Raw genomic sequence first — 18,157 nt, 5'->3', positions numbered from 1 at the left:
AATTGTTTTCCTTAAAAACAAAAAAAAAGAAAATTAAAAGAAAGCAATAAATAATTAAATAAATAAAAAACGCGGCTGCTCTGTACACCAAAACCAGGGAGAGTCCGTCTCTTTCTCTCTCTATCTCTCTCTCTCTCTCTCTCTCTCTCTCTTTCTCTTTCTCTCTGTGCTAATCGATTCCAGCTAAAGAGATCGCACCCAAAAAAAAAAATCCAAAAAATTAGCGGTAAAAAAAACAATAAAATTTTGGAGATCTTTGTGTTTAAGTCGCTTTCTTTTTGTTTTTGGAAATTAAACCGTTTAAAAATTTTGGTTAGGTGTTTGGATTCGTGATCGAGTTTCGGTTTTTGATAGAAATTAGGGCAAAAGCCCCCTTTCCCTTTGGTGGGTTTTATGGAGTTGTAAAAATTGGTTGGGAGAAACTTGTGGGATTGGAATAATAGAGAATTATGTTAGAAAACTTGATTATTGGGGTGAGGTTTGCATTTTTGTTTGAATCTTTTTTTTGTTGAATGATTTCGTTAGGGAGTAACGATGCGAGGAAGGGGCTAGGGTTAGGGTTTGGTGGAAGAGAAATGGAAGAGACTGAGCTTGAAGAAGGAGAGGCTTTCTCTTATAATAACAATAACGATGATTATGATGTCATCACAGACCCCGAAAATGATCTATCTTCTCTCTCTTACATAGTAAGAAAATTTGGCTCTTCTTTTTCTTTAACTGCTTAGCTTTCCTTATTGTTTATAACTACGGTTTAATTACATTGGGTTGACTTGTTTTTTTGGGTTGGGTTTTAGATCCAAAGTTAAGATTTTTACACTGATTAATTGCAATGTTGGATGTTGTAACTTCCATTTAAATGTGTTTACAGTTTAATTGTGTTGCATATAGAAATATAAGATATGGATTGGTGTTATATAACTTCAATTTAAATTTGTTTACTGTTTAATTGTGTTGCATATAGAAATATAAGATCTGGATTGGTGTTTTACTTTTTAATTCTAATGCTGCGAGCTGCGTTTGGTTTATGATGGAGGTATCTAGGGAATTTAATTTTTAAGAGATTTAAGTAAGAGAAGAGAATTGTATTCTGCAACGTGTCTAGCGCAGACGTAAATGAAGCTTTTTGGCATAGTGGTGTATTAATGGTTTTAGGTTTTTTTTGAGTTGTCAGATGTGAGTTAGACAACCATTTACCGGAGAAGGCATTATTGGTAAATTTTGTTTCCATGTAAGGTTGGTGATGTTTAATTATGGTAATCTTGATTGTAACGCTGGGGATTTCATAATTGGAAGTTGGGAGAGTAAGATTCAAACACATTAGTTAGCTTATAGAGTCGCAGTGTGTTATTACTGCTTCTAGAGGATTAGCTGCTAACTGTACAACGTAGGACTATATGTATTAGACCTTTCCCAATATCTTATTACTTTTCTGATGCTTGCTCACTTTCGAAATACAAACATGGGAATTATTGAAATGTTTGTTTGATTTGCTTGAAAGGGTATCATTCATAGAATACCTTGCTCCACTAGAATCCAATTAATCTCTATCCATGTGTTTATGATCTTTTAGTGATGTGGTTCCTATAATGTTTTTGAAGGATGAGAAAATTCAACATGTTCTCGGACATTTCCAAAAAGATTTTGAAGGTGGAGTTTCTGCAGAGAATCTAGGTAAGTCAAAACAAAAGGAGAATCATGGTTCTTATGAGGTCAAGAGTCACCATAAATTGGAGTTCATAATTTGAAATTGATTGTTTTGGGATGCTTGACACTGTCACAGGGGCAAAGTTTGGTGGGTATGGATCATTCTTACCTACTTATGCACGCTCTCCTGGTTGGCCTCATCTGAAGAGTCCAGCAAAAGTGCAAAGCTGCAATGCACGTAGATCCCCAAACAATATGCCATTGGAGGTAGAGTTTTTTCTCAATTTGTCTCTTCCCCCCCCCCCCCCCCCTCCCCTGGTTATATTGTTAATTTCATGTAAAGGAGGAATCTTTCCCAGGATCTTGGTTTACTTGAGAAGTCCAAGTTAAAGTGAGCGCTTAGTTTGTTTTGTTATATAGGATGGCCATCCTAACTCAGCATGTTCAGCAAGTGGTTCCAAGTCACTGAGGCCTGGATCAACTCCTACAAATTTTGGAACCCTCCCTGCTTTGAAGTCATCGTCTGTGAATGATTTGATTAAACAAGAGGTTGGCAGAACATCTGCTCACGCTGATGAGCTTTCCTCTAGGTCTGAATTTGCAAACCAGAAAGCTGCCAATCTGCCAGACCAGAAAACACTGAAGGTGCGAATCAAAGTGGGTTCAGATAACTTGTCGACACAAAAGAATGCTGCAATCTACAGTGGTCTTGGCCTTGATGTCTCACCATCTTCCTCCTTAGATGAGAGCCCTTCAGAAAGTGAAGGGATGTATCGGGGGACTCAAGAGCCATTTTCTCCAACTAGTATTCTTCGGGTAAATCCTCAATTTACTATTTTGTTTATCTTCTCATAAAAAGAATGTTCCTTTTCTTGTATCTTCTGACATCTGATGTACCTGAAGTGATCGGAATACTTTTTTTTCTGGATATTTTGAGCAGATTATGACTTCCTTCCCAGTACCTGGGGAGGCACTACTATCACCTCTCCCCGATCATCTACTTAACTTGATTGTAAAGGAAACCATTCCAAAAGAGAATAGATATGATTCTGGAAAGGGTGATGGGATATTATTGGGTGACAAGGAAATGAAGCCAGTGGAGAAAAAGGATTTTCCAGCAGAAAGGAAGAGTGGCAATAACAGGGAAATAAGGAATGATAATGGTATTCCATCAAAGAAGGAAGTAGATAATGACACATTGGCTTGTGAGGAGCTTGTTTCAAAAACAATGAAGCTTCCTCTTTTATCTAATTCATATTCTGCTGTTGACAAGGTAAAAAATAAGGGCATGGCAAAAAACAAAGGTGTCCAAGATGTGGCTATGGAGGAGTCAGTGGAGCCAATGCTTACCCAAGAGATTGGCTGGGAGAATCTAAGGGCTGGTTCAGTTCAAAAGGTTGTGGAAGAACAAAAGACAAGTTTTCTGGAGGATATTTCAGGCTTTGTGAGAAAAGATGGGTATAATAAAGCAGACAAAACTTATGTTTCTGTCGAAGCTGACTCTAATACTCTAAAAGGTAGCAAGGCTCTAAATAGTGAATTGGTAAATCCTTCCAAGCAGATCAGCCAGAGAGCTACATCACATGAACAAGACAATATGAAGTTGCCTCTTGCAAAGGAGCATACCTCTTCTGGTGGAAAAAGAAAATCAAAAGGCAGTCAGAGTCATGGCAATCTAGCTGCAGAGATAACAAAAGAAAGCTTGTGGGTTGGTTCTTTGGTGCTGAAAAATAAGCAGACTGCTCACTTGAACAATTATACAAACAAAAGGGAATTGGGAGACCAAAAATTAGAAAGATCATTTCGAAAGGCTGAAGATAGATATAGAGATTTTTTTGGAGATATTGGAGAATCAGAACAGGAAGAGAACCAAACAAGTTCATTGGAAATTCGTTCTGAAGATCGGCTGAAGGAAGCTGATAAGATTGAAAAAAACACCTCAGCCATTAACAGTGCACACAGTGATAGACTAAGTGATAAGAAAAGTGAGGATTTGTTGGCAACCGAATCATATGCCAGAGCAACTTTGGATGGTGCTTCTAACTCAATCAATGTGAATGTTGCTGGAACTTCCCATGCAACTGCAGCTCCTGTTTTGATAAAAGAAAATTGGGTTTGTTGTGATAAGTGCCAGAAATGGCGTCTTCTTCCAATAAGCATAAATCCTGCTGATTTACCTGAGAAGTGGTTATGCAGCATGCTTAATTGGCTGTAAGTTCTTTATCATCACCCATTCTAAATTTTTATGAATGCAATTTAATGGTTTGGACTGCTAAGTTTTTTCATACATCTACATGCATACCTACATATATATATTGTTAAAGTTGTGTTTGACTGAACATTAGACCATGGGTGTTGATAGTTAAACTTTGTGACAGATTGTTTAAAGATATCCCTTTCTCCCTCCTTCAAATCTCTAATATTGTTTGTCTTGTAAATGTCTAGGCCTGCAATGAATCGCTGCAGTGTTGATGAGGAGGAAACTACAAAAGCTGTTTTCGCATTGTATCAAGTTCCTGCTGCAGAGAGTCAAACTAATCTGCAAAGTAATCCTGGAAATATTATGTCTAGATTACCTTCAGCCAATGCCCTGCAAACTGACCAAAACCAACGAAGTTTTGGTTCACATGCCATGCCCACTGCTGGAAGGAAGAAACATGGTTTAAAAGAAATATCAAATGTAATGGATAAAGATGGGCCAACTCCTATGAAGAAGAACATGCAGTCAACAGTCCGATCTGGAAGCCTGACTAATGTGACTCGATCTCCTGTGGTAGGTGAACCTGCTTTACAGCATCTAAGCAAATGTGATTTGCCTATCGAGAAACACAAAAATAAGCAGAAAGAGGAGCATAAATTTTCGGAACACTGTTCTGATGGAGGTATTCTCTTTAAACTGATATTTATTGTACTTGTAAAACTTTTTTTTTTAGTTACGTAATGTGTTGCTTTTATAAAACATGCAAATAGGTGATGCCAAAACTTTGAAGATTAAAGGCAAAAGGATTACTGATCAAGATTCTTCAAGGGCCTCCAAGAAAATTAAAGGTGAAAATTTGTATCATGCTGACGAAGATTGGATGTTTGAGCATACTGGTAAGGTGGGGCCTAACACAAGTAATGGTTTGCTTACCAGAACAGTAGGAAAGGATCAGCCTAAACACAGCGATTGTTCTTATAAGGATTCAAAGTCGGATAAGGACAGGCAACAGGTCTCTGGTAAAAGACTAAAGGACAAAGTTCAGGTTTCCTTAACTGATGGGTCACTGGATGTGGCGAATTGTGATGGTGGGGAAGCATTAAGAAAGAGGAAAGTTGATGACTGCATTGATAGTAAATTATATGCAAGTTCCCTCCAAAGTATGGCTAATCATCTCCAGGATAGCAGAGTGTTTGTGAAGGAAGAGTTCAGTGAGAATGAGTACAGGAGGGAAAAGAAGGCCAGGGTATCCAAGTCTGGGGGGAAGGATTCCTCTGCAAGTAAAAGCAGTGGTAAACTGGAGAAAAAAAGTAGACAAACAAAGAATCACCTAAGTGGGCAAGATCTAGGTAGCTCTCTGTCCCAACGGAGCTTAGATGGTATGGATTCATTGAAAAGGGATTTTGGATCTGCCCAACCTTCTTTAGCAGCTGCCTCAAGCTCATCTAAGGTTTCTGGTTCACGTAAATCAAAATCTGGTTCGCTTAAATCAAAACCTTGCTTCCATGAAACAAAAGGCTCACCAGTAGAATCAGTTTCTTCATCTCCTAAGAGAATTGCTAATCCTGATAAACTTCCATCTACAAGGAGGAATGGTGCAGGGAAAGACAAGTCTCGTGATACTTGTCTTTTTGTTGCAGGTAGTCTAAGAGGATGCTCAGATGGTGAAGATAATGGTAGGAGTGACAGGTCAGGGACAGTAAGGAAGGAAAACACTTCTGCTGCAGCTCAACACGGGTCTGTTGAGTCCTCTGTACTTGATATTCAGGATAAGGATGGTGGTCAATTAAGTGGCAGTAAAGCTAAGGCACCAGTTGTATCTTCTCCTGATTTCAGAAAAGGCCAGTCTATAAATGGTAGTGTTGATTATTTAGGCCAAGAGTCTCAATATGCTGGTAAATCAACAACAATAGATAAACACCATGATGAGGATAATGCCAATGTCTCTCATCCAAGAAAGTCGGGCAAGGGGTCCTCACGGTCAAAGGACAGGAGTCATAATTTTAAATCTGATTCTGCTGATGAACAGAAAGATTGTGAGCATTTGTATGAGGTAAAACCTAGGGATGGTAGAAATAGATTTCAGGAGAGGCCTGGAGTCAAGTCCAATGAAAGTGAGAATAGATTTGTTGATAATAAAGAATCTTTGGGAAAATTGTTTGGTGAGAGTAGTAAAAGAGAGAGTCAATCAAATGTTGGTCGCTCAGATGCTAAACCAGATGCTAAAACAGATGCCACTGGAGGTCAAGATGTAATGTCTACTGTGAAGCAGAATATTGTACAGGATAGCGATGGTGAAAAATATACAAAGAGGTCCCACTCTCACAAATCTGATCATGCAGAAATTGCTTCTGGGAGAGGGAACTCGCTGTCATTACCACCCTCAGGAGGAACTCAAAATGAGATGCTGACTCATTGCCCCCGACCTGTTTCTGGTTCCCGAAAGGGAAATGGAGCTGACGGATCTCAGGATGATGATGCATTGAAGGTACAAAAACCAATAAAGAAGGCTGATCATCAAAATGGGACTCAGCACAGTAGTTCAAGGCATACTGCATCAGGTGGACGTAGGATCAGGGATGGTGATGCCCCAAGTCCAATGAGAAAGGATTCCTCAAGTCAGTCAGCTACCAATGCTTTGAAGGAGGCTAAAGATTTAAAGCATCTGGCTGATCGTTTCAAGGTTTTGCCTTTCTGTTATCTTGTAACTTATTTGTTGCATTTATATATTGTCCTAGCCTCTAGCAAGCTCTTTTTCTTTAATTTTAAAAATCTCCTCAGAACTCTGGATCAAATGTGGAGAGCACAGCACTTTACTTCCAGGCAGCACTGAAGTTTCTTCATAGTGCTTCTCTACTGGAATCTTGCAACAGTGAGAGTACCAAACATGGGGAGATGATTCAGTCTGTGCAAATGTATAGTAGCACTGCAAAACTTTGCGAGTAAGTTAAATATTAGGTGCTATTGTCTGTGTTCATTTCTTTTCTAATCCTAAGTTGCTATATGTTGTTGAAGCTTGATCTTGTATTAGTTGAAAATTCCTGCTACATGGAAATCTTCTGTTATTGCATTTTGTTTTGGAATGATTCAATTTTGTGGTACTTGATTTTATTTTTGTTTGTTTATCATTTAATATTCAGGTTTTGTGCCCATGAATATGAGAGATTAAAGGACATGGCTGCTGCTTCTTTGGCCTACAAGTGTATGGAGGTGGCTTATATGAGAGTCATCTATTCTTCTCATGGCAATGCAAGTAGAGATCGATATGAGTTGCAGACAGCTTTACAAATGGTTCCTCCTGGTAATTCAAAGAACCCAGTGATTCAACTGACTGAAATCTTTCCTACTAGTCTATATAGAATATAAATTTTAAATTGTTGTTTACTGGTTCTTCTACGCTTACATAGTGATCAGGGAGCAACGGCTCTGATAGTTACTCATGTAATTTTGTTACTTCATTTGTGAAAAAACGTCTGTATAAGACGGTTGCATTTTAGACACAGCTGAAATTGATTGCACTGCATGAATAATTAGTTTACTTGCTTACAGTGTATATCTTTTTTTGCTTACATGCCATGAATTTGTTCTTTGGTATCTTCAAATCTGAGAATCTTCAGACAAAATGTCTTTCTGGTTACTTTTGTGCTGCTTTTGGGTTGTCTTTTGTTAACACAGATATACATATATTTGTTGTTCTGTTTTGGGTGGACAACTTGAGTTTGTAGATCATCAGTGTTCTTGTGTTATTTGACATGTAAGCTGTACTAGTTTTTACAAAATGGTGTTGAACCTAAGTTTAGGACAGGCCTTGTTGGTATGCATGCATACGAATAGAAATTTAAAGTAAGCATACTCATCAGTCTCTCAGTCTTCCCAGCCCCTTGATCACCATTTTCTTTTGTGTTTTCCTTTATGGACATAAAATTTCTTTATAAATAATGTTAATATTGCATTGATTGAGACAAACTGATGAAGTTAATTTTAACTTCTTTTCTTGATATTGGTTGTTGTTTTCATATCAGGTGAGTCTCCTTCTTCTTCTGCCTCTGATGTTGATAATTTAAATCACCCAACAACAGCAGACAAGGCGGCTTTTCCAAAAGGTGTTAGCTCTCCCCAGGTTGCTGGAAATCATGTTATTTCTGCTCGAAACCGTCCCAACTTTGTGCGATTGCTCAATTTTGTAAGTGTAGTTTTTCTTTTATATAATTTTGAAAGTGTAATTCATGTGTTTTTCATATCGTATGAGAATGAAAGCATTATTGAACACCTCCGCCCCCCCTCCCACCACATACACACCTTTTCCCTCAAAACTGTTTTTTTTTTGTCCAATGCCTATAAACCCTTTTTTTTTTTTATCTGCGTTCTCACAAACTTTTTCTCCCCCTAACATGACCCAAAGGCTACTGGTTTTTGTATGTTGAAATTATATATGTGGACTAGCAGTTTTATGCTTTCAAGCATAAAAAGCTTTTGTAGTCTTGCCCATGAACTGCGTCTTCTCTCTCTCTCTCTCTTACTATCATGCATCATGTCATTTTGTGCTCTACGGCTTGTATATCTTATCTAAGTTTAGTGACCAGTCATAACTAAAATCAAATGTGATGATTTACAGGCACAGGATGTAAATTATGCAATGGAAGCTTCAAGGAAATCGCGAATTACTTTTGCAGTTGCCAATGATACTTTGGGAGGGGCTGATAGTGGGGAGGCTATATCTTCTGTGAAGAAGGCTCTTGATTTTAACTTCCAAGACGTAGAGGGAGTTTTACATTTGGTACGAGTTGCAATGGAGGCCATTAGCCACTAAGAAAAAAATCTGGTTTGTGAGAATGGTTTTAATACTAGAGGAAATTTCATTTTGATGGTTTATCCTTTGGTATGAAGTTCTACAAGAGAAAAATAAGAGGGGATGGCCAGCTCTTCCTGCTGCAATAGTTAACACTTGCATTTAAGAACTGGCAAGTGAAAGCATTCTAACACTCTCTGTAAATATGTGCAACTCAAGATAAATCTGGGATTTTCAGCATATTCTTTCACAAGCTTCAACTGCTTCTGACATGGAACAAGCATTGTTAATTTCCTTCTCTTGATGGTATTGAGACATGGATTCATAAGGTTTATATGCGAAATTGTTCTAAGTTGTATACATAGGTTTTTCTGCTCCAAAAGAATTGTTGTTGAAGAAATACTTTTATAAAGAAAGAGAAGCCAACTATAGATTGAGGCCGAATGGTAGAAGTCCAATAGTAGAGTTTGCCATTGTTTTGGCACTACCGTTCCCCAGAAGCAGTTTTAGTTCAACTGACTAATTAATTTGGTGATGCTATTTTAGTTAGAGACCTCTTTAGGAAAATACCGGGATATGCCGCAGCATCTGCTTCCTCCTTTGCCAGAGGGACTGCTGTTTTCTTAGTTAAAGCAATTACGAAGAAGAGCACTGTAGTTGGCCGTCTCAGGTTTGCTACTGTTAGATTCGTCATGCTTTAAAAAATAAAAAATTGCTACATTAAGTCAATTTGCTTTCCCCTTCCCTTATCCTTTTTCTATTTCTGTTTTTGTATTCTTTCAGTTTCACCTTCATTATTTGTGTTTGTGCAGGTCAGCCACTGTAGTACCTGTCATGGTATATACTGGTGATTAATCAAGATAAGTTGAAAGAATGTAGGAGAAAATTCGTTATTTTCTTTTTTCCCTTTAAAGGTTGGTTTACTTATTGTTGTTTATTTGATTGCTTAATATTCTGCTCTGGCATATCATTGCTTCTAACCATTCTTATTTTTGTGGCAGTAAATATTTATGTACCATAAACATATCTTTTTATGGCTCTCAATTTGGGATGTGGCAAGTACTTCTGTTTGTGGGAGAGATCAATCTATTATTTTCAAGTTCACCATCATGATGCTGATAGGTAAAATCTCTTTTACTGATCATTATTGTTCTTTTATTTGATTGCAGTTCTCTTCTAAATATCTTGCAACAAAAAAAAGAAAAAATGTAGTTTGACTTAGGAAGGTGCAGACAGTTTTACTAACCGTCATCATTAGTGGACTAGAGAAGCCCTTGCAAGTAATTGCTATTGGAGTCTAAATTCTGCAGATAATTGGCCTTTCTTTTAGGAGGCCTGAAAATGGCTGTAACACTACCTCAACGAAGTTTGAGCTGCAGCTGAACTCCAACCACCATAGGCACAGTGTTAACAAGCCAATAATACAAATTTAAGAGGCATGAGCCTCATGTTCCTAGTTTGCATGTCCATAAAATACTGGGTAGCTGAGCCTTTTACGATGTGGCACCATGTGGTTGCTCGTTTTTATACATTAGGAGTTTACTTTTCAAGCAAAATTTGAAAAAAAAGATTATTCAATGATAAATATGTGACTTGCCGGTGAACAATTGACTTTGTAGTAATGAGGGTTAACACATCTCTTTGTTGAATTTAGCTGTTGACGTTTGATGAGTGCTAATTGCACAATATGTTTTGATTTCAGGTTGAATAATTTTGGCAATGGATGGAACGCAATGGCGAATTGGCTCCTTGTGCTCCCTCTATTTCATTATTGTCGCTATTTCACCCGTACATATCTCGGTTGCTAAACTCTGGTTTGACAATTTATACGACAATTTCGACGCCTTTGTTGTTGATTTTTTTTTTTTTTTTTTTTTCTGTATGCGCATAGGCAATGACATTTATGCAAGTCTTTCATCAATAAAATTGTAGCCGCTTTTGGTTTTGTATTTGGGTAACTTCGGCCTTCCACAATCCACATGATAGAAGAAGGTTGGTGCGTGTGGCGTGGTGGGCTAGTGTTCCTTTGGTTTATCAGTAACCTAAGACTAGAAGCTTAAATCATTTTGAAATCATATTTGTGAAAGGAGAAGTTATTCGCTAGTTTCCAACTCATGGTTTCTAAAGTAATTTTTTTATAATAAAAAAATTATTAAGAGAGAAAAAGAAAGAAAATAGATCGGAAAAGCAGTTTTTGATGTTTATGGACTTGGACACTCACTGTATTCACAGGTACAGACTATAGAATGCTTTATGACATTTTGAATCTCCGAGCTGAGACTTAGTCTAACCTTTTGAAAATATTAGAATAAATATATGAACCCATTGATCAAATAATAAAACCTGAAAAAATAAATGGTGATTACGCAATTTTATATAAAAATAGAAAATCAAGATAAACATATACATATATTTATCTTTAGATTCTTTTTCAATCCGTTATCTTATTTGCAATTTTACCAATATTTAACACAATTTTAAGTTTGCTTTTAAAATTTATTACCATTATCATAATGTCTGGATCTGCTAGTGCTACTAGATTTCTTTATAAAAGAAAATCGTTCCAAAAAAGTGAACAACTCATGTAATATTCATGCTGAAAATTAAAGTGAAAACACTAACTAAATTTCAATACACAATTAAAACTTCTCTAACTTTACATAATACTACCAAAAAGATATTTTAGGATTTCAGTGTTAGGCAAAACTCCCCAACCCCCCAATTGTGAATCCATTTCCCATGTACCATTTGCAAAGGCCTAATTAGGCCAAGTACTTAAACATGTTTGGATTCTCCTTGTCTCTCTCCAGATAGTCTCGTGTGATGAGATCCTCCATCCGCTTCTTTATGGCTTTAATATCAGGCTGCAAACAGAGCACAACAATATATAATTACTACTAACTACTAAGAATTATTGGAGCTCAGAAACTCCGATCACCTTCCCCTTTGATTCTTCTCTATGGCTTTTACATCAAATTACACAAAAGCAATCACCTATGACAAACAGAATATGTTTGCCTTGCATGTGTCTGTGTTTTTATGTCAGTTAGGCAACCATAAATCCCCATCTATACATCTAATGTTTCTCTCATAACTACACACAAAGAGTTAGAGTATAATAATACCTTGAACATGCGACTCAACTGCTCAACACACTCTGAAACTAATTGTTGGTGTCCCAAAACCTTCCTACTCTTCATTATGCGCACAATTGCAGCATCAATAGCATAACGCCGATCTTTATCAACATCTTCAACAACTTTCTTCCGTTCATCCACCGGAGGGAGAGGAATCTACGTAGGTTAATTTACAAAGGTAAAATCTTCTCTTCCCAATAGATACTAAAAGATACAATGATATAAAAGAGAGTTGCAAAATCATCCCAGACCTTGATCCTCCTCAACTTGTCAGTAAACTTAGAGTTGAACTCAAAGTAGTCACTCTGGCAGATGGTTTTTGTGTTTGGCTCCTTACTTAGAATCTTATACTTGGCACATGACAGCGAATGTAGTAATCTGACCAAGTCATCATGGGTCAAGTTCAACTGAGCCATAATCTCTGAATAGCTCAGCCTATCATAAGTATTAAAAAGCAGCAGTACAGCAGCCTGTTTAAATAGGCAACTGGAAATTAGATTCTATAATCAAAGTTGAACACCAGAAACCAGCAAGAGACAGACTCGAATCCAACCCAAATCACAATTTTTTAATTTAAAAAGTGCACAGTTTACCGAATCTGTTTACCTGATAAGTTGAAACAATCAGTTCAATAGTTTTCTGCTCAAACTTGCCATTTATGTGGCAAGTCCCCAGTGAGTATATCCATGTAAGCTTTCTGTGTTTTGTTTTTGTTTCATAAAATCCTTTGAAAACTTCCACGCACTTGACCTGAAACAATGATACTCCTAAATATAAATAAAATTTCTATACACATTGTGGAGTAGAAATTTAATACTGTCATCATGCCATAACATATTGAAAGTCATTACCATCTCAGCAGGGAGATTGAGATCAAATGATTTATAACTTGGCCAGAATCCTGTGGTAAGAACGGTAACTGTTAAATCAATCCCAGGATGTGCAGCTGAATTATTCCTAAGATAGTCCTCAAAGCTGGCCTGGTTTTCCCTTGCCAATGTCAGATCTGTGACCTTTTAGGAAGGTAGAAGACAAGTTTCATCACAATTAAAACCATAATCAATACAGACGAATAAAGTAGGCAAAACAAAGGCCAACTGACCATGCCCTCCATCTTCGAGGTGAACTGTCCACCACATTGCTGCTTTAGCTTAGTCAGAATACTCCTTTCATGATCATCATTAGCACTGCGGTCAAATAGCAGTCGCCGAGCAAGCTTCTTCCTGCCAATGATTGCATGCCATAAAGTTAGGATCAAAATGTACCATGTAAACTCATACCATTACAATTTTTTTCAAAAAGCAGATATGGAATTAATTGACCAAAAAAAATAGCCTCACCTGTAGAATTCGGCAAAGAGGTCTTTATCACTAATATAGGCAAGCTGCTTAACAACCTGCAGAAACCAAACAGATAGTTCAGAACCAATTTCAGATCAATATAAATTTAGCATCAAAAGACCGATAAGCTACCTTCTCAAGTGTTTCTTCAATGGCTTCATCACTTAGTTTCTCACTTCCACCCTTCTTGAGGATATTATCACAGAAAGTTCCCAAAAGCTCTGCACTCGAGCTGCCAGTAACAGTTTTGTTGCAGAATACCTCAAAAGCCTCTTTCAAGGCCTATTGAACATTTCAACAAAGTGTGTTTTAGGTAAAATGAGATCAAGATCCATAATACAAATTAGGTATTACAACACAAACCTTGTGGAAGAGTGTATGGTTTTGAAAACAGTCGTTCACATACGCCATATACTTATCATGCAGCTCAATTATTTTCCTGATTAGGACCTGATGATAACAATAGTACAAATTTTCAACATCTATACTGATTTTGCGAGAACCCATAGCTGTAAAAGTTGGGACAATTTACCTGTTCCCGCACACCTGGAGCATTTGAGGCCTGTGGAAATGCGTGACTATCAGCACTTAGAACCAGTAAGAGGTGAGTATTAGAAACAATAAATTATGTAGATTATCATCTATTTTTCCCCTCAATACCGGGAAAATCTTAGACTGTAGTAGTTGGAATTAACTCTTTTTTCCTTTTTCCTAAAGAGAAATAACAAGGGAAAGTTTGCAGTTGGCAAGTCAAATGAATAACTGTTAAGACAACTGCACAAAAACAATAAGTAATATAGATAAAAAAACACCATGCCAAACTGATATGCTTAAATACTACTCTTGCGCCCAATCTGTTAGTTTAAAAAAAAAACAATTTAATCCCCTCACAAGCACACAATTACTGTTCAGAAAAATCTTCATGAATTACGTTTAGTACAGAATAAATCAATAAATGTATCCAGCATTTATCCTTGCTATCAGAGAGGGACAATAACAAAATTAACCTGGTTACTTGCAGCATCTTCCGCCTGCTGAACCAAAGCTGTACCCTCAGCAGTAATATGCTGCAAAAAGAAAGTACTCAGAAAGAGTCAGTAAAATCATACGAGAAAGATGGCCATTTAGCTTGCAGAATAGAGTAAACAGAAAAGTCAGACCTGTTTGAATATATTAGCAACAGGATCCAAGCCTCGTGGGATTTTACAATAAAGCCTGTACATCCTAGAAAGATCCTCCACCTAAAGAGTGTAAACAAAGCGAGATAAGTTTCTGATGCATACATTTTCCAAAAAAGCAGCCAGAAGAGCAAGCATTGCTAGCAAAGAAACAAAGGTTAAACAATACCTTGTCATCTCTAAGCAAGCCCCTGCATCCCGAATGCTCCTTGTCAAGTAGCCGATTTGCATACGCAACCAACAACTCATGTTGCACTTTCTAGATAAAGAACAAACAACTATAAATAGAATGCTCTAGGAATTATAGAGCTGTCTTCGTAGGAACTCTATGTTAATTCTTATCACAATATTCCATGTCTAGGAAAAAACATGCAATCTCAATTTCTAGGTAGCTTGAACAAAACAGATGAAAAAACCAGATCTTACCACCTAAGAAGAATTCACACAACTTCTCTTGTAATATCTTAGTCACAACTTTCATACATCAAAAAGTATTCATTTAAGTCACCTCTTATGGCAGACAATTAAATAGATTTTCTCTTAAGAAGAAAAAAAAAGTGCACCATCCACCAAACTTAAGCTCACAGAAAAAGCTCTTCAATAACCCTATAAATTTCCAATCATTAAACTGACCTCAGACAATTTCGTCTCACTGCTTGAATGCAGGTAATGAGACACTCTCTCCCTTTCCTTCTTCAGGCATTCTTCAGACTGCAATCATCAATAAAATAAAAAATATTATAACCATCCAGGTTAACCAGTCTAAAATACTTATAACCTATAAAAACACAAATGCAGGAAAACTTAAGCACTTACCTTCAACATGTAATCCGGACAAGAATCTTCCTCGATCCAGCTCGATGCTTTCCGTGAATAGTAAGCACCAGTATCCTCAAGCATGCTTACTTCAAAATCAGCTTCATAACGATCCATTTTTCCCATGCCAATCTCAACAAAAATATCTAAGACATTCTTAAGTAATGCTCGGTCTATTTGCTCTCCCTCACGTTCTTTATCAATCTGATACGAAGTAACCATTCCTCTTATTTTTTTTTTATTCAAAATGCAACCTAAAAATGCAATTAACTATGATGCAATGATTTAAACTTACAAGGGCAATTACAGCATCTCTGACTTTGGCATGCACTTGCTGGTATACCTGCAATTAGCAAAGCAGACCATACACAATTAGTTAAAAGTATATTTGAAATAATGAGCAGCACAACTCTCCAAATCCAACTCATTATAATCAGCATCAGATAAAGACGTCACTAGAAGAACTAATAACAAACCAGATCACGAAAGCAGGTCAGCCCAACTTCATTAAGTGCGGGAAGTGATCTCCGGGCAATGAAGTAGCGATCAAGGTAATCGAAGAAGCGTGATAGCCACCTGACCATTACTTTATGGTTCGCCCATCTTTTAACAAGCTCCCTCAGCATGAACTCATCATGCTTCTCTTTTAAAGATGGCAATACCTGATTTTAGTGAAGGAGGAAATTTGAGACAACCAGCATATTTACCACACAAAGTAGATGGACAGATAAATAGATTTCATAAGGGTTTCTATTGTGGAGAAAACTACTAAAAGAATAATCTACAAAAGTATCCAACAATAAAACCATAAAGCTTCAAAAACAATCATCAAGGAAAATGAGTAACTACAATCTTTAAACAATAATAATAATCTATAAAACATCAAACAAATGCAACCAAAGTTCTTGGAATATAGAAGCTTAAACAGAGTAAATGAAACATGGCAGCCCCTTCAGTTCCAGGAAAATGCATTGTAAAAGATTTCAGTCTAATCCATTTGTCATACAATAAAGAAAAACATGAGGATTTCAGTAAGATTTCACAAGAGAGGACCAATTAAATTAACATCCTCAAAATCGCAGCAGTAAAACAATGCCTCTAAAATAAACTGAATTTTATAAAAAAAAACACTAATCCATTTACACAGATCATCGGTCAACAACCAAATGATGACTGACATAACACCAAATTACTTACTTTTGAAGTAATATATTCTTCAAATGCCTCTCCGTACTGGTCATAAAGCTGTTGAGAATAATCATGTGGCGGCTTTTGAGTACACATGTTGTAGATAGTCCTACAGTAGTTCGAATTAAGAAAAGATGATGAGGATAAAAATACAATTAAAATTAAAAGTAATACGTAAGCAGCTCTAAAAATCAAGAAAACTGAAAATAAGTAGTTGGGCATACGTATAAAGCATAATATATTCTTCTGAGCTAAATGGAGGCTCCGGAAGTCCTTCCAAAATCCTCTTCAGCTTTGCGATCCCCTTCTGCATATAATCCCATCCCTGATCTAATTCAATAGTCTTGCGCTCCATTGTTGTAAAACAGGAGCTAAGATTTCTTCAGATTAAAATCTGTAAAAGCATATTAAAAAACATATCAAAACGTGGAAAATCAAACAATCAACCCACAAAATAACAAAACCCAGGCGTGAAATTTCATATAGAAAATAATGATATAACAAACGATGCGGCTTAAACATTGAACAAAAAAACCCTAAAAAAAAATCAGAAAAAGCAAAAAAAAAAAAAAAAGCCAAAGTATAATTTATAAACAAAATCACATCAGAAGCCATGGCAATCCACGAATATATCATACTCAAACAGTTGATCACGCAAAAGATTAAAAAAAAGGAAAAACCTAAAATTGATTAGGATTTAAAAAGAAACAAGATAAGAACGGCGAAAAGATTACAAAACACGCACTGATACGTTGTCAAATATAACCAAAAATCAATCATCAATCAATTTTAAAAAATCAGGAAAGAAGTAAAACCCTAACGAAAAAATTGAAAATAATCGGGAAGAAAGTACCAGAAATACGATCGTACCTGAAGAAAAGAAACCCTAACCCTATCGCCAAAGAAGAGTAGGATCGGAGAAGGGAATGGGTGTAGTAATTATACACAAGACGATTGGTTGAAAAGGCCCTGAGATATGAGGAAAAGAGACGATTTTTCTTGCGAGAGGTCTGTTGTGGTGGCTTTAAAAAGAGGAAAAATAAACTCTAACCAGAATGGTTAGGATTTATTTGACAAAACAAAACAATGAGGTTCGCTTTCGCTATTTACCATTTACCCAACATTTTTTGCTTTTTTTTTCCCTTTCTGGGGGGTCATATTATTGATTTATTAATATTATTTTATTCAATGGAGTAATATGAAAAAAAAAAAATTGCTACAATATTGTTGGATGCACATGACTGGCCTATTAATCCTTGAAGGGAAGTAGGGATAGGTCCAAGTCCTCCTTAATTTTTTTAATTAAAGGCGGTTAACTATGGTTAGTACATGGTAAGCTTGAGATTTAAACTTTAATTTTACATTAGATGTACAAAAATGAATTTTTTTTTTATGAAAACAAGGATGACTTTTAACTTTTAATAAAAAAATCTAAGAAATGAATACAAAAAATAATCTGTCACACATTCAGTCATGTACGCTTTGCGATAAATAACATTAAATTTGTTAGGAACATGGGATTGTTGCCATTCAAACTTAAATAATGTATCTATCAAAATATTGTGAATAGAAGTGTTTGTGGATTGGACCGGATGGGATTGCATCATATCAACCTTTTGAAACTCTTAAGATTGACTCGATCGAGTCTAAATAGTTTAAGAATAAAATTTAAATAAAATTTTTTAAAATGATTTAATAAATTTTAATAAAAATTTTAAATTAATATATTGATAGAGTTTAATATAAATATTAATAATAGGTAAACAATTATTTATAATTTAAATTTGATTTTTATTTATTTTCATTATAATATTTATTTAAAACATATATAAAAATTTATTAAATTATTTTTAAATTTTATACAC

At 36.1% G+C, this 18,157-nt stretch overlaps 2 protein-coding genes across 3 annotated transcripts; one reads left to right on the top strand and one right to left on the bottom strand.

Moving 5' to 3' along the window:
- The first annotated feature begins 95 nt into the window (after nt 1-95).
- On the top strand, nt 96-10,582 carry LOC111305109 (cysteine-tryptophan domain-containing zinc finger protein 3-like). 2 transcript variants are annotated; one of them, XM_022902310.2, is made up of 15 exons: nt 96-226; nt 526-686; nt 1,599-1,671; nt 1,781-1,911; nt 2,065-2,460; nt 2,585-3,855; nt 4,090-4,526; nt 4,615-6,527; nt 6,626-6,786; nt 6,985-7,145; nt 7,867-8,027; nt 8,460-9,303; nt 9,446-9,547; nt 9,635-9,755; nt 10,336-10,582. In XM_022902310.2, exons 2-12 carry the CDS (start codon nt 576-578, stop codon nt 8,652-8,654), a joined length of 5,010 nt encoding a protein of 1,669 aa, XP_022758045.2. In that variant the 5' UTR covers nt 96-226; nt 526-575; the 3' UTR covers nt 8,655-9,303; nt 9,446-9,547; nt 9,635-9,755; nt 10,336-10,582. The 2 variants fall into 2 exon arrangements, with proteins under 2 accessions (XP_022758045.2, XP_022758043.2); XM_022902308.2 differs by lacking the exon at nt 96-226 and having other exon boundaries at nt 318-686.
- Nucleotides 10,583-11,157: 575 nt separating this feature from the next.
- Nucleotides 11,158-17,332, bottom strand: LOC111305111 (cullin-1-like). The gene is made up of 20 exons (XM_022902311.2): nt 17,163-17,332; nt 16,517-16,686; nt 16,302-16,401; nt 15,581-15,766; nt 15,400-15,447; nt 15,105-15,308; nt 14,922-14,999; nt 14,458-14,547; nt 14,271-14,351; nt 14,118-14,177; nt 13,643-13,672; nt 13,474-13,560; nt 13,243-13,392; nt 13,111-13,166; nt 12,873-12,993; nt 12,622-12,783; nt 12,377-12,520; nt 12,022-12,240; nt 11,759-11,926; nt 11,158-11,497 (listed from the first exon to the last, which is right to left on the bottom strand). Exons 2-20 carry the CDS (start codon nt 16,645-16,647, stop codon nt 11,396-11,398), a joined length of 2,217 nt encoding a protein of 738 aa, XP_022758046.1. The 5' UTR covers nt 16,648-16,686; nt 17,163-17,332; the 3' UTR covers nt 11,158-11,395.
- Nucleotides 17,333-18,157: the final 825 nt, after the last annotated feature.

Source organism: Durio zibethinus, chromosome 21, assembly GCF_047325235.1.
Source record: "Durio zibethinus cultivar Kanyao isolate XHJ-2024 chromosome 21, ASM4732523v1, whole genome shotgun sequence".
Classification (NCBI taxonomy): domain Eukaryota; kingdom Viridiplantae; phylum Streptophyta; class Magnoliopsida; order Malvales; family Malvaceae; genus Durio; species Durio zibethinus.
This window is presented reverse-complemented; position numbering and strand designations above follow the sequence as displayed.

What these genes read in the sequence shown, in the direction of transcription:
- LOC111305109 (XM_022902308.2), top strand. Translation starts at nt 513, where the DNA reads ATGATTTCGTTAGGGAGTAACGATGCGAGGAAGGGGCTAGGGTTAGGG. An exon ending in TATCTTCTCTCTCTTACATA is followed by an intron (nt 687 to 1,598) that starts GTAAGAAAATTT and finishes ATGTTTTTGAAG; the next exon opens with GATGAGAAAATTCAACATGT. An exon ending in ATCTGGCTGATCGTTTCAAG is followed by an intron (nt 6,528 to 6,625) that starts GTTTTGCCTTTC and finishes AAATCTCCTCAG; the next exon opens with AACTCTGGATCAAATGTGGA.
- LOC111305111 (XM_022902311.2), bottom strand. Translation starts at nt 16,647, where the DNA reads ATGGAGCGCAAGACTATTGAATTAGATCAGGGATGGGATTATATGCAG. An exon ending in AAGAATATATTACTTCAAAA is followed by an intron (nt 15,767 to 16,301) that starts GTAAGTAATTTG and finishes CACTAAAATCAG; the next exon opens with GTATTGCCATCTTTAAAAGA. An exon ending in TGACCTGCTTTCGTGATCTG is followed by an intron (nt 15,448 to 15,580) that starts GTTTGTTATTAG and finishes TGCTAATTGCAG; the next exon opens with GTATACCAGCAAGTGCATGC.